Source organism: Manis pentadactyla, chromosome 11 (assembly GCF_030020395.1).
Source record: "Manis pentadactyla isolate mManPen7 chromosome 11, mManPen7.hap1, whole genome shotgun sequence".
NCBI lineage: Eukaryota > Metazoa > Chordata > Mammalia > Pholidota > Manidae > Manis > Manis pentadactyla.
In genome coordinates, this window is record NC_080029.1 from 47,451,037 (window position 1) to 47,467,502 (window position 16,466).

General features: G+C 35.6%; 1 protein-coding gene across 2 annotated transcripts in view; it reads left to right on the forward strand.

The window, feature by feature from the left end:
- The window catches only part of ERO1A (endoplasmic reticulum oxidoreductase 1 alpha), a 42,336-nt gene that overhangs the window by 546 nt on the left and 25,324 nt on the right, over positions 1 to 16,466 (forward strand). Inside the window, exons 2-4 of one of the 2 annotated variants that reach the window (XM_036917938.2) lie at positions 7,362 to 7,481; positions 8,222 to 8,305; positions 12,571 to 12,609. In XM_036917938.2, coding sequence (XP_036773833.1) covers positions 7,362 to 7,481; positions 8,222 to 8,305; positions 12,571 to 12,609 — 243 coding nt within the window. The remainder of the gene's footprint in view (positions 1 to 7,361; positions 7,482 to 8,221; positions 8,306 to 12,570; positions 12,610 to 16,466) is intronic. The other variant, XM_057488457.1, reaches the window with a different exon arrangement.

The window sequence follows — 16,466 nt, forward strand, 5'->3', positions numbered from 1 at the left end:
ATCTTTGTTGGTCTTCTCTGCCCGAGGAGGCTGTGCACAGTGTGCACTCACACTAAAAATATTTGTTATTTTCGCAGAACCTGGGCCTTTCTACCTTTTCACTATACCTGGAACTGTGTACGCTCTGCTGCTGTTGGGTGCCATTGCCAGCCTTTCTGGCCAGGACTGGCTTTTGTAGGGGAGCGGGGGGCTGCTCTCAGATCTCGTCAGGCGGGAGAGTGGCTTCGTGTGGCGTTTCTGCGTCTAAGCCCAACTGCCCATTGGCTGTGGACCTCGGCTGCCCGGGGGTTTCCTCGCCCTGTGAATCTTTTTCCTTAATGCAATGAGATTCTCTTATCGCGACACCCGCAGAGCTGGTCTGTTGGGAGGATGGTTCTTACTCCTCAGTGCGCAGTTTTGCTTACAAGCTTATTATAATCATTTCCTCCTATTAGTAAGAGTTGTGGGCTCCTTGAGTAAAAATTCAAAGACATTTACAAGTTTATGGATCTACAATATCTTGTATTTTAATATTGCTTTTGTTGGCTTTTGGTTGGCTTCTGTTGACAAAAATTACATTTTATGCAAAATTGAGGATTGGCATCCAAATTGTTAATTTTAAGTGGATTTTACTATTAATTTATTATCAGAAATGACATATTATGTGTGTAGGGACCATGATACTATTTCACAGGGTAAAGAACACTTGAAATATACTATGAGAGGAAGAGATATCTTTTTCATTGCCTTATATTGTTGGATTTTGTTCTGCTGAGTGATTTTGGGGGTTGCGGTGTTATTTGGGAAGTGAAAGAGAAGTTGAAAGGAAGTTGGTTGCTGCTTTACAACTAGGAGATTGAAAAGGTCCTTTCCCTTCAGTGATTGTAAAAAGCACACAATCAAGTACTTGAATGGAAAAAGGGTCCTTTTTCTTCTGATTACAAATATATCTCACAAAATTTAAACATTTAAAAAATAGGTAGAAATAAGTGACTTTAAGATAAGGTATTTAATGTTGAAAGGTGTTCAGTGTAACATTTTCAACTGCATTCTAGATTTTTTTTGATAATGGAATAAAAAGGTACATGCTGAGATTTTCAACTTTCACTCCCCCAGCCCAATAACCTTTTTAGATTATCTGATTAAAATTAGGGAGCTTTAAATTTTTTGTAGTTTTCTTTTTCTGATTAGTGCTTAAGCATTTTTCCCATTTCATCATTTTTCAAGGTTCAAGTCCTCCCCCAATACAAAATCTGTTAGACACCTTACTTTTCCTTTTAGAACAAGAGTGGCTGTCTGTTTTTATTTTCAGAGTCAACTTTAAAGATAGTAAATTGAGGGTCACATAATAAAAAACAATTTTAAGGGAGATTTAAAATGGTCTACCTAAATGAACTTAGGAACAGAGACCATCAATTCCAACTCAATAAATGAAACAAAAGTATATTTTAGTTCTGTTATGGTTAATGGAAGGGATGGTTATAAGGGGAGAAGAGGGGAGAGGGGCAGTGAAAGGTGGGTCCTGATTATAGGAACAAACATATAAACATGCACACAAAAACAGGAGAGAGAGATAAAGGGAAAAACTGGAGAAAGAAAAGATGAGATGAATGGTGCAAATTATTCATTCAACAAACACTTACAAACGCCGTGTACATTGATCTGGGTGTTTGGAATACAGAAAGAACTATGACACGATCCCTGCCCTGCAGAGCTTGCAGTTTGTGAATTATGTTCTCTGGGGCTGGAGGAGAGGCAAGGATCCTGTGTTTAAAAAACAAGTTAGTAAATATTGCTAGAAACTAAGTGAAAACCTTTATTTTCACCTGAAGTTTGGGAATTGAAGTTAAACTCTTTTCTGCTTCTGTTTGCAGTATGCAATTAGCTGCAAAGCTCTGTTGGTTGTTTTGTTAAGTCATCATCTCCCTCTCTTCCCTCCCTGATGTCAGCCCTTCTTATCACTTCTGCCTTGAGTTTTCAAATCCTCACCCCTCATCATGTGGCTTGGGTGCCTAGCTTGTAGTGGGGGTTCAGTTAACAGAATATCAGCTCTGATTTGAGTCAGAGAGGTATGTAGTTAGTCACTCGACCTTAGAAAGTCATGAAAGTAAAATGTACAAAGCTCTACAGATAAGCAGTCAAATTCAACAACATTTATCAAGGCCTACTGTGAGCAGGTGTTGAGAGATGAAAAAATGAATTAAGAAATTAAAAATTTAGTCCCAGTTCTTGATACTCAGGAGTTCTGACACTGGTACGTAATTGGTGCTCAGCGAGTATTAGGGAAATTAGGATATGCTAGCAGGAGTGTATTCTTTTTATTATTCTACTTGGCAAGGCATTTGCATATTTTTCCGGGATTGATTTTTTAGATTGGTTGATGGCTCCAAATGAATCTTTACATGTACTTAAGAGAATCAAATCCTACTAAAACCACTTTCACTATATGTAAGTTCTTTTGATAACTGTTCTTCAGTGTTAGTGGTTGGAAGTAGTGACCAATTGTCTGGGACTTGTTAACCGTCCTTGTCTACAACCCCCACTTAAAAAAAATCATTCTATTAAAAATTTTTTTTACCAGAAAATTGGCCTTTTTGCCCCCTTTGGTGTAGAAGGCAATGTAGAGTTTGTGTAAACAACCCCATAATCAGGAACCCACCCTTTCTTTAAACCAAAATAATATTTGTCGGATTTGTTGTAATAGGTATTGAAGTAAATGAGGACTTTTTCTCATTTCTTTTTGACATTACCCCAGTACGTACCACAAGAGAGAATGAATATAATAATGAATTGGGTTTGGGATACGTTTAAAAGAAATAACCTTAGAAGAAATATTGAAGCTCAGATACTTATGGAGGCAGTATGGACATCTTTTTCATGTAAACTAATTAGAAACAAGTTTGCAAACTCCTACATAGTCAAAATGGCTCATCAGTCTTAATATGGCTAGTGCTAATAACACTCAGGTCCACTTACCTGAGTGCTGCGAATCTCTATCAGTCTAATGAAAGGGGAGTAGTTCAGATAATACAGAATGGCTACTTGCAAAAACGGATTATTTTCCATCTGGAGTGCATTGTAAATACACTGTGTATACATATATTTTAGCAGATTTACCATTCTAGAATCTCAGGTAAATTTTAAAAACAGTATTTGTTAGAGTAGCTGGGCCATGGAAGAGATACTTGATAATATGTTGGGTGGTGGGTGGATATAATCCCAGGATTGATTCTTAGTGCTTTTCTGAACCAAGTATGTAGGACAGGGTGTTTCACATTGGTTGCTATGCTTTGGCTCATTTAACAACAATTTAAAGTTTTGAAGACCAAGACTTCAAAGCAGAAATAGCTCTTAGCATTACACGTTCTTAGAGTGGTTCCAACTACCTAGCATAGAATCTTTGGTGTTTTCGTGCTTCCATTAACAGAGTTGTCCCAGTCTACTCTGTCATAAGTGAATACTTTTCATGTTCTTTTTAATGGTCACAAAACACAGTAAAATTAAATACAGTTAAAGTTCTTTGCCAAATCAAGTGCACCTTGAGCACTTTTAAAAGGTATTTCATATTTCATGAGAATGAGGATTCTTACAGTGCTTTGGGAAAAAAAGATCATTTATGGTAGGACTAGAAGTTCGTACACAAGGAAACTATTTGGAAAGTGTTTTTTGTTTCATCTTTCATTGCAAACTTAAGGAAGCCTCTGACCAAAGACTAGTGAGCAGGCAGGCCAGTGCTATTTTCTTTTCCCTTGCTTTCTATATTTTGTTTTTTGGTCCAAACCTATCAGAGTCAATGGAGAAAGTAATTGAGGTGCCCCTGGCAGCCAACTTGAGGTTATCTAGTTCTGTGTTCCGTTGGGGCTATACATTTTTGGAAATTTTTAACTACAAATTTATTCATTAAAAACAATGTTGTGGGTTGTTTTGGGGAAATAGTAAGATCCCTCTCTGTGGAAGCACTTAAGCATAGTACAGTGATAATAATTAACATTTACTGGGCATTTGTTCAATGTCATTTTATTTTGATACCAACACTTTGAGATGGGAACTATGATTACTGCTATTTTGTATTCAGGTAGGAAACAGAGGCCCAGAGAGGTTTAAAAGCGTGGGTAAGGTCAACAACTAATAAGTGGCAGTGATAGGATTCAACCTCAAGAAGGCCTGGCTCCAGGGCTTGCATGCTGACCATTGTCATCCACTGCCTCCTTGAGGGTAGGTAGGACAGGACTGCTGTGTTGTTCCGGAGGTTGCAAGACAAGGCCTTCAAAGATTTTCCAACTCTTAAGAGACTAGGACTTAGTAACTGAGTGGTGTTATGTCAGGCTTCCCTATAATACCAACAAGGGTCTTTTAATTGTCAGCTGTTGGTTTGGCGCCCTACCCAAGGCTTAGAGCAGAGAGCTTCACATTTTAGCATGCAAATACTACTTTGTGTGTATGGGGAAGGACATGTATTTTTAAAAATTTATATTCCTCTGGTAGGGCCTGAATTCTGTTTCACTTTGGGAGATAGCATCATAGTTATTTAAGTAGCCTGAGCACATTCTGAAGTGCAGCATCAAATCATCCTTGTTACAGATCAGCACCTGTCTTTTGGCCTTAGTTTAGGTAATAAGACTTGACTTTATTTCCAAGATTCTGCTCTAGGTCTGTAAACTGGATTTCTACCTTAGTCTTTTCCTGAGACCCTATTCTGGTAACATGCCTACCTCTCTAGTATCCAGAACTGGGCCTGGTATCATACCTGCCAGAATTCCTTCCAGGGACCAGGTTCTGCTGCCCGTAGGAAGGTTTATCTGGATGGGCTTGGATTTCTAAGTATCTTCCTGTCTCTCCTTTATTGGGCTCTCTCCATCTATTGAAACTCCTGCCTCCTTTGCTCTATGTCCTTGGCTGCCCTGCTACCTGTTGTAGCTGGGAATGCTTCCTACTCAACTTGTAAGCTAAGGAGAAGAAATTTAAAAATCTGCCACTGTCCTGCCTTATGTCTCTTTGAGGACTCTAGGCTTTAAGCTACCTCTGCCCTAGATGCATCTTGCATTTCCTTCTGGTTTGTGGCTTCTTGCAACTTCCTTTGTAAATTAGAACATAGATTGGTAAAGTGTTGGACACAGAAGGTTTACCTTTGCTGCTTGCTTTCCATGCACTGTGAGTGCATTCCTGCCACTTTAGCTTGTAGCCTGGAACGCTGAGCACCAACCATAGGAGGCATGGTAGTACCTAGTTTTAGTTAGACAGTGGGTGCTGGTCTCTAGTGAGTGAAAGTGCTAATAGCATTCATTCATGCACTCAGCCATTCCACAAATAATTATTGAGCAGCTACTGTGTGCTTTCTGGAAGTTCAGTGCTAAGTATTGAGAATACAAAAATGAATAAACATCAGTTTGTTCTCAAGGACTTGAAACTCTAGTGGGTGGGAATGAAATAGGCAAATTGAATACAGTGGGGTAATTCTTAAGTAGGTGTATGTGGAATGTTATGGGAGCACATGGGAGAGGCAGTTAGCCCAGCAGAGGGTGAATGGTTCCTGAGGGGCAGCTTCCCAAAAAGGGCAGAGCCTGAACCTGAGTGGTGAAGATCAGATTTTTACTTTAAAAATGAATTCCTCAGGGGGGAAAAATGGATTGCTTCAAACTCTTCAGGTTTTTTGTGTATTTCTTCTTGTGTCTTAATGTCTGTGTCTGGCAAGTGACCTTGGGGCTTTTGCAGTCTTTGTGACTGTTTTTCTTGGTATAATAATTTGTATCCAAGGGGAAAAACAGTAGCTATTTTATGTCCTTCAGTCTTTTGTTTTTTAAGCTCAAAAGAAAGAGATGTGAAAAATTAAATCATCTAAGTTATAAGCACTTTTTGTTTTCTTGGTGGCCAAAATTAGGACTCTCAGATTTTTGTACACTCAAGAGTTTTTAGCAGGAAACAAGGACAAATTTGCATATGAAATGAAAGTAGTTATTACAGAGACAAAATATGTAGCTCATATTTCTAGAAACTGAATTAGTCCAAAACAAATAAGACTAGGCAAATTAGTATAAAATTTTAACTCAAATATTGCTGTCACCATTCAATATATTATCTATCTCTCAGGGGAAAAATTTATGTTACTGTTTTGAAGTATTCTAAAATTAAAAGGTAGTATAGGATTTTACATATTCCAAAGAGAAAACACCTAAATTGAGTATTTCAGTAAAGTATTGTTTATTTGCTTCCATACCAGTAGATTTTTAAATTATTTTTATGTTGTTGGCAATAAGTCTTCTCAAAATATAACCTGAAGTAGTTTGTAATGAAAATATTTGGACAAAAGTATAAGGATCTCTTTTCTGCACCATAATGTACATTTAAAAAATTCTAGTTTTCTTAAGTTATGATGTATTTGTTACTTAAAGCAATGTTTAATTAATGCTGGTAGGTGTTTGCCTAGCTTCAAATGAACTTAGAATTTTAGTTTGATACCTGATAGCATTGTCTAATTACAATATGATTTCCCATTGCATCCTAGGATAGGTAGATTTAAAAATTTAATTTGGTAAATACAGTTAAGACATTAGTTTTAAACATTTGAAGGTCAGGATTGGCTTTTTGGTCAATTTGCTGTCTCAGTGTTGCTAATGATAAGTAATTTCTGAGTACCAAATGAAACCTATAAAAATCATAATGGTCCAATTTTGAGGGTCGTTACAGCTTTATAATGAAGTACTATTTCTCTTCATAAGTCCAATACCACTTCTTTTTTATACATTCACCAAGCTTGTCTCTGACCTACACATCCTGTGGGAACCTAAAGGGAGGGCAGAGACAATTGGACTATCAGAGTACAGAATCTAAAGAAGGTGAAGGATGGGAATGGAACTGGGCTTCAGGACAGACAGGTGGAATGGGAGCTAGAAGACTTCAGGAAGTCCTGGTCGCATATGTTCTCATCCCCTATCTCTGCTTTTCTGTGTATCTTTTAAAATCTTTTCTCTCTCTATTAACTCGCTTATGAGCTTCTCAGTTCACTTGTTGGAATATGGTCTGAGTTTACTTTTTTACTGGTATAGCCACCGGAAAGGTTTCTCTCTGTGTTAGTCTTAATTTCAGATTCCTGGTCAGGCCTGAAAAGAGGTTACAAAGTGGCTGCAGGGGATGTACTCTTTGCATATGTGGGTGTCATTACTAGCTCAATACATCTTACAGGTTACCCAGTGCATTCCTTTAGGTATATAGTAAGGGCAAGAACTTTACTAGAATATTGTTATACCCCATCTCAGAAAATTATGGGGAGGAGGGAGAATAAGTGTTGGCTGGGTAGAGAGCTGTTTTATCATATCCATGTAAGGAAAAAGAACCGCATTGTATCTAAGATGTTTTGACTTAATATTTCCTTTCCTTTTTCATAGGTTAGTGGTTATTTGGATGACTGTACCTGTGATGTTGAAACCATTGATAGATTTAATAACTACAGGCTATTCCCAAGACTACAAGAACTTCTTGAAAGCAACTACTTTAGATATTACAAGGTATTTTAATTTTAATTTTTTTATGTGTAAGAATACTTAAAGTTTAAGTGGGTAATTAAATTTCTTATGAATTACTGAGTTTCAAAATTGTGTCTATTATTTAAAATTTAGTTCAGCAGAGTGAACCATGTGCTTCTCAAACTACCCATTGGATACTTTTAATTTCAATTACTGAGTTTTGTTCTCTAGAGTTGGAAACTAATTGGTTAAATTCAAGTCAGAAGAGAATCTATTGTTACCAGAATTGCAAGTTGATAATTTTCTAAAACATCAGCTTGACTCAAATTAATTAAAACAAGTAAATCAAATAATTTTTAGAAGAAGCATAATTTTATTTTGACCTATATTATTTTAACAAATCATTTGTGATATATTATCTTGAGATACCTAGTGAAAGAATTTAGAAAACCTGATCATTGGAGTATGCAGTTGAAGTTCACAACTGCTACTTTAAAAGAGTATCAGTTGAATTGAACAGTGATCATATGAGCTACTTTGGCTTCCAGTTGCCATCTATGCAAAGTCTGTTTAGTAGCAGCTTGTGTCTTTCTAACCAAGTCTATCAATTTACTTTAACCAGCTATGCATTTATATAGCCACTGGAACTTGACAGCTGGCCAGTAGAAGAAATAGAATAATTGCAGGGAATACCATGATTATCACTTATAGTATCATAATTCAACATCTGCCATTTGAAATATCAAGATGCTTATCTTTATAACTTTTCTATTATCTTATAGGTAAACCTAAAGAGACCCTGTCCTTTCTGGAATGATATCAGCCAGTGCGGAAGAAGAGACTGTGCGGTCAAACCTTGTCAGTCGGTAAGAACCATGTACACATTTAAGAACTGTTACATCTTTTTTCAAATAATTCAACATTGTAAAAGGGGCCAATATAAATAAATACTATTTCAATTCTTAGGCTAAATATGTTGTTAATATTTACATATTAAAAACCTAAACTTACAAATATGAAACCTATTTTGAATTATTCTGCCTTCATAAAAATAGAATTTAAATTTTGTGGTTAATATAATCCTTTGATTTATCGGTGAGATTTATAGTTCTTTTGGCTTGATATTTGTTTTTCTTCTTACATCATGTCCAAAGTTATGTTTATACTGTAATGAAGTTAATCGAGGTCTAAACAAAATCCCTTCCTTTTTTTTTTTGGTTATATCATTTTTGGATTTCCTTGGGTTGAGAAAAGTTGAACAAAACACCTGATTTTTCTTAGGAATTATCAGATCATTAAGATTTGAGTGATTCTACTCTGAAAACAAAATTTTATACTTTTCAATGAAGCCTTTTTTATTCCCTTTAGAAGTATATATTTTTATTTTATTTTTTATTGTGATATATGTAACATAAAATTTACCACTTTCACCATTTTTTAAGTGTACAGTTCATTGTTATTAGGTACATTTGTTCAACATTGTTGTGTAACCATCATTACTATCCATATCTGGAACTTTTTCATCTTTCCAAACTGAAACTCCATACTCATTAAAAAACAACTTCCCATTCTCCCCTTCCTCTAGCCCTTGGCAGCAACTATTCTGCTTTCTTTCTCTATGAATTTGACTATTCTAGGTACCTCGTATAAAGGGAATCATTACAATATTTGCCCTTTCATGTCTGACTTATTTCACTTAGCATGGTGTTTTCAAGGTTTATCCATATTATAGCATGTATTAGAATTTTATTTCTTTTTAAGGCTGAATAATATTCCACTGTATGTATATACCACATTTCATTTATCTGTTCACCAACTGATTGATTCTTGTGTTATTTCCACCTTTTGGCTACTGTGAATAATGCTTCTTTGAACATGGGTGTACAAATATCTGTTTGAGTCCCTACTTTCAATTGTTTTGGGTACATACCTGTAAGTAGAATTGCTGGATCAGTTAGTAATTCTATATTTAATTTTTTGAGGAGTGCCATACTGTCTTCTCAGTGACATGTACAACTTTTACATTCCCACCAGTAATACACAAGGGTTCCAGTTTCTCCACATACTCACAACACTTGGTATTTTCTGGCTTTTGGGTAGTAGTCATCCTACTGAGTGTGAAGTGGTACAGTGTTGAGCAGTTTCCTTTTATATGTGTAAATATTTCCATATAGACCTATCAAGCCTGTGAAATGAAGGCAAATATGAGATATTTTTATGGGTATTTTATCATTAGATGAACGAGAAGCATATTTTTAGTTAAATTAATCATCACAGGCACAGCTTTCTGAGAATGCAAGGATTAAGTTGTAAAACACCTTATGTTGCTATAATTAAGCCATGTGCATATCATTAAAGTGATATTACTAATTTAAATGTTTCATTACATTTCATAAGTTCTAGCATTTATAATTTGTAATAGGAAAAAATTAATTGGGGAAATTCAGATTTACCAAATACTTGCTTATATGATGTTACATGTGCTCAAAATGCAGTAGATTCTTAAGGCACTTAATTGCACTTACACATTAAATGGGCTATTGTTAACATTAGTCAGAACAAGCAAATCATTTTACAATTATTGCAAATTTGAATCTCATCCTGAAATCATAATTATTTCTGATAATTGTTAATGAAGTATAGAAGTGGGGGATGCCACCTTGAGAAAAAGATTGGAGAGGGCAGAAAACCTGAGAGATGTTTAGCATTAAGTAATAACTTATTGATTCCCAGGTTTACAGGCTGATGGATGAGGTGTATTTTATTGTAAATCCTAGAGAAAACAACCAATTTTAGCATTTAAGGGATGCTAAAACATAGATGTTTATTATTTGAGCTGAACCCATAGAAATGCTAAAAAAGAATGAGGTGAAAGTTAGCAATTTGTACTGAGGAACTGAGTTAGAATCTAGTTATTTCACCTTCTGCAGACCTGGAGCAAGAGTGCCTTTCATGCCAATAGTCTTTTTTTCTTGAACTGGTTTCACAATGGATAGAAGGATTTTTCTTTAAAAGATAATGAGAAAGCATTTCTCCACTTAAAAATGTCCTTAAGTGGAGAAGTGAGTGCCATGATTAGATCCAAGATTTAGAAAGATAGCTGGAAATACTTCAGAGAGTGGGGGAGTGGAAGATGAGGAGATAGAGAAGAACTGGTGAAGGAATGTCGGTTAGCAATTGAATGTAATTTGGTTCAATAATGAATATTTTTTGAGGGCCTACTGTGTGCCTGGACATGGGCATAATAGATGAGTGCTTATCTTGACCTATGGTTTAGTGGGGGAGAGAAATACTAAGTGATCATTTCAAGACAAATGGCATAGCTCAATAAGAGAGAGATACTGAAGGTATGCACATTGTGAGAACAGAGGGGAGAGAAGGTCAGAGGAGGGAGACACAGAGACACTCCACTCCAAGTGACGATGAAAGAGTGGACCATTTACTTTCTCCTTGGGACAAGCCTGGGTTCAGTTCTAGTAGTTCCTAGTAGGGCCATCTATTGGAACCAGAGTGATTAAAATACTTTGAAACACTTGATTCAGCCTAAATAATCAGCTTTCATATATAGCATTTATATTGTACATTATTATCTTGAAATCTTATATTAAATATTTCAGTATGCATCAAAAAAGGGCATTACTTCATGAGCACAGTGCAATTATCACACCAAAACAGTATTTCTCTCTTAATCTATGTCCAAGGTAAAACATAGTTGATGGTCTGCTGCTGTTTTGTTTATACCTTTTTGGGCTAAACAAGGAATCAAGACCAGCTTCTGTTTTGTCAACACTTTGATTTCCTTTTCAGTTCATTTTTAGACTTGGTTCAGGTGATACCCTGGGACCCAGCAGGAGATAGAAAAATAATAAAAATTGAAATCCTCTTCCTCATTCTTGGTGCTATAAATCTATACCCTTGATTTACACCCCAGAATCCAGAGACTGTTTGAATGAGGCAGATAGTCTGCCTATAGAGGCTGGAATCTCTATAACTTGAAAGACCAATTGCTTATTCTCTTTACACTGAATGAAAATAACATTCTTTCACCTCCTTTATTAATTAGTTGATGATGAAAAAGAATAACAATATCCAGTGTTAGCCTGGGAATCAGAAATGACCACTGTGATGGTTAAGTCCTTTTAGAGATCAATTTGGCAAATATATATAAAAGAAAAAATTGAAAAGTTTAAAGGTTAAAATTTAAGGTTAAAGATTAAAAAATTGAAATAAATAGCCTTTGATCTAGCATTTCTACCAGGAATTTCATTTACTAAAATAGTTGGATAGATGTTCAAAGATGACTGTGAAGCAGTACTGAATATTGTAAAGATGTCAATTCTGTGGAAATTGACCTATAAATTTGGCGTGGTTTATTATATAAAAGTAGTAGAAACGATTTACCCTGGTCATAGGAAAACAATAGCCATTGACCTAGTTCAGAATCTGGAAGAGTACACAATAAAGTGATTGTCTTTGTGTGGGTCCTTCCCTTTGGGCAGAGGCAATCTGTTTCAAGAATATGCTTAGTATTGGAACAGGGCCCTGCAATTTACAGAGTTCTCCCCCATACACCGTTATCTCTACTCACAGCATCACTTTGAGGAGAGGCAGACAGGGCCTGGAGTTAGTAAGCAGCCAACACATGACTAAAAACCATTACTCTTTTCCTCTGAAAAGAACTAAGACTCCTTAAAAAATAGTTTCATTCCAAGACTGCAAGAAGAAATATACAAGATGAGCCTAGAGTATCTTGTCATAACAAAACAAGAAAATGCTGCTAAAGATTACTGGGGTAATGTGAAAAGGACACGGGTCAAGTCAGTGCTTAGTGGGTCCTCTAGTAGCCGAATGTGGAAAAGTTTGACCATCAAAAGGAATCATAGCAAAGTGACTATTTTTACATTTCCATGCTGTAATACAGTATATGATCAACAATTCATTAGCATAATTTGTTGTTGAAATATTTTATTTACTTTTAAAAAACAATATAAAAACTGCCTGACTATGCCCAGTTTGAAAATAATCTAACTTCAATAATTTGTTATATGAATTTTTCCCATCAAGCATAGAAATTTAGTATGTTTTTTCAGAAGATAGAATAAATGTCATATAAAAGCATTTTTTGTTTCAGGATGAAATTCCTGATGGAATTAAATCTGCGAGCTACAAGGTATGTACATATACTTCCTAATGTGTCTAGTATCTGAACAAAAACTCATTTCTCCTACCAACTAGTGCCCCACTTCTCTGCTCCCCTTTACAGTGAAACCTCTTGAGAATTTTTTGTTTTTTTTCTTTAGTATCTTTTATTATGAAAGATAAATAGAAAAAGGGAAAAAACACATCATCCAGCTTCAGCAATTATCAATCTGTGGTCAATTTTGTTCATCTGTACTTCCCACTTCATTCTCTCAATATTAAAGCCAAACTCAGATAAATCATTTTGTTTACAAATACTTCATATATATCTTAAAGATAAGACACTTATATATAACCACAGTCAGGGTTCAGATTTCTCTAGTTGTTTCATAAATGCCTTAATAGTTTGTTTGAAACAGGATTCAAACATACTCCACACATTACATTAGGTTTATGTGTCTCATGTCTTTTTCTTCCTTTTTAAGTACAATTTTAATTTTATAATACTTTAGATTTACAGAAAAACTGTAAAGTTAGTACAGAGTTCCCATATACCCCATTCCCAGTTTCTTCCGTAATTAGCATCTTGCATTAGAATGGCACATTTGTTTTACTGAATGAACTGGGATTCACGCATTATCACTGAAGTCCATATTCAGTGCGGATTCCCTTAGTTTCTGCCTGAGCTCCTGTCTGTGCCCTGGGACCCCACCCAGGGCTCCATGTTACCGTGAGCAGCCATGTCTCCTTACGCTTCTCTTGGCTGTGACAGTTTCTCAAACTCTTCTTGTCTTTGATAATGTGTTTTGGAAGAGTGCTAGTTAGGTATTCTGTGGAATGTCCCTCAACTGGGATTTGTCTGATGTTTTTCTCACAATTAGATGGGGGTTATGTGTTTCAGAGAGGAATATCACAGAGGTAAAGTGACATTTTCATTATGGCATGTCAAGGGCACGTACTGTCAGCATGGCTTCTCACTGTTCATGTTAACCTTGGTCACCTGGCTGAGGTAGTTTTTGTCAGGTTTCCCCATTGTAGATTCACTCTTTTTCACTGTTTCCATACTACTGAACTCTCTGGAAGGAAGTCACTGTGCCCAGCCTGTGCTTTAGGGGGGCTTTCTCTCCTTGAGGGTATAAATTGTTCAGAATTCTTCAGGATAGATTTTTATATTTTCCCTCCCTTTACTTATTTATTCAGGCATTTATTACTATCATAGGTATTTATTTTGTATTTTGTATTATAATCTGGTGCTACTTTATCTTGTTCAACTTGTTACAGTTTTGGCCATTGGGAACTTCTTGTGCCACTTTGGCACACCTCCGTCATTGTGGTCTCTTTCTGTTCGTTAGCACTTACTTGCTTGTACTCCTTGTGTATTTCCTTTCTCTTAGGTCTCTGAATCCATGGCCATTCCCCATCCCTTTTTTTTTCTTTCTTTGAGATGTGTTGAAGGAAATGAGTCATTGTCTTATAGAATTTCCCACACTACGTATTTAGTTGATCATATCCCTGTCATGTCATTTAACACATAACTCTATTTTCTATAAATTGGTAGTTAGATGTTAAGGCTTGTCAGAATCAGATTCATTTCTAAAAAATTATTTATTGTGCTTCATGGAGATATAATTGACTAATAAAATTGTAAGATATTTAAAGTGTACATTGTGATTATTCGATATACATTGTGAAAGGATTCCCCCATCTAGTTAATTAGCTCATCCATCGTCACATAGTTACCTTTTTTGGGGGTGAATATTTAAGTTCTACTTGCAGTCAGTTTCAATTGTATACTGTAGTTTGTTTACCAAGTGTAATCACCATGTTATGTTAAATCCACAGACCTCACCCATCTTATAGCTGGAAGTTTGTACCCTTTTAATAGCCCCTCCCTATTTTCTCTATTACCCTGACAACCACTCTTTTACTGTTTCTAAAAGTTTGATTTTTTTTTTTTAGATTCCACATATAAATGAAAATCGTATGTTATTTGTCTTTCTCAGCCTGACTTATTTCACTTAGCCTAATAAGTTCTAGGTCCATCCATGTTGTTGCAAATGGCAAGATTTCATTCTTTTTTAAGGCTGAATAATATGCCATTGTGTGTGTATATATATATATATATATATATATATATATATATATATAATATCCGCTATGTTCATTTATCTACTGGTGGACACTTAGGTTGCTTCTGTATCTTGGCTATTATAAATAGTGCTGCAATAAACATAAGGGTGCATATATCTTTTTGAATTAGTGATTTTGTATTTGGGTAAATATCCAGAAGTAGATTACTGAATCATATGGTATTTCTATTTTTAATGTTTTGGGGAACTTCTGGACTGTTTTCCATAGTGACTGCACCAGTTTGCATTCTCACCAACAGTGTACTAGGGTTCCCTTTTCTCTGCATCCTTGACAACACTTGTCATTTATTTATTTTTATATTAACCATTCTAATGTGTGAGGTGATATCCCATTTTGATTTGCATTTCTCTGATGATTAGTGATGTTGAGCATCTTTTCATTTGTCTTTGGAAAAATGTCTGTTTAGGTCCTGTGTCCACTTTATACTCAAGATTATTATTATTATTATTTGGTGTTGAGTTGTGTGGATTCTTTATGCATTTTGGATATTAACCCCATTATCAGATATGTCATTTGCAAATGTAGTTTCCCATTCGGTATGTCGTGTTTTTGTTTTGTTGATGGTTTCCTTCACTGTTTAGCTTTTTAGTTTGATGTAGTCCCACTTGTTTATTTTTGCTTTTGTTTCCCTTACCTGGGGAGATGTAGCCAGAAAAAAGTTGCTAATTCAGATGTTTATGTGTGTGGTGTCTCTGTTGCCTTTTAGTAGTTTTATGGTTTTGGGTCTTATGTTTAGGTCTTTAATCCATTTTGAGTTTATTTTTGTCTGTGGTATTGAGACAGTTGGGCCCAGTTTCATTCTTTCACATGTGCTATCCAGTTTTCCCAACACTGTTTTCCCCATTAGATATTCTTGCCTTTGTCATATCTTAATTTCCCATATAACTGTAGGTTAATTTCTGGTCTCTATTCTGTTCCATTGACCAGATTCATTTTTTGATATGTTTTCATCAGAGTTGCAGTGTTAGTACTGTTGCATCGTATCAGGAGACACATAATGTCTGATTTTCCCATTTTTTCATGATGTTAAGATTGATCAGTAGGTTCATTATATATCCATTATAACGTTCCCCACTAGTTTTTTATCTGAACATTTTAGCTTTAATGATCATTATCTTATTGCATTGCTTTATCAGTGATTTGAAAATGTTGATATACTTCTTTCTATATTTACTATCTATTACTATTCTATAAAGACCTTTTCTTGTCAGCTCTTTGGATGCCCTGAAATAGAGTTTATACAGGACAGACAGAATAAGTGCTTCATCTTTTCCTTTGTTTACCAGTTTTCAGAATATTAGGAAGTGGATGCCCCAGCACCCTGAAGAGGTGCCCAGTAATTTTTTAATTTTTAAGTATTATTATGAACTTAAGAGTTTTTACATAGTTAATGTCTTGGAATCTACTGTAATCATCTATTCCTTTTGATCTGTTCCTTTTGATGCTTGACTTGTTCCATCTTTGGCTACTAGAGCTCCTTCAAGTTAGTGACTGTGGCCTTTGAGGTATTCCTCGTGGTGTTGGTAGACTTTTTGCTTTCTGTTATCAAAAAGTACTGTAGGCTTATTTTGTCCCTTTCTGCTCCAGTCTTGAAACTAACCGGTTCTCTAAGGAGCCCTAGTTCTTTCAGTGGGAGGTGTTTAGAGATTATAATCTGGGCTCTAGGGGTGCTAATTGTTACTTTGAAAGATTGTCACTTGAAAGTTTGTTATTCTTAAAAGGCCTTTTTCGGTGGAC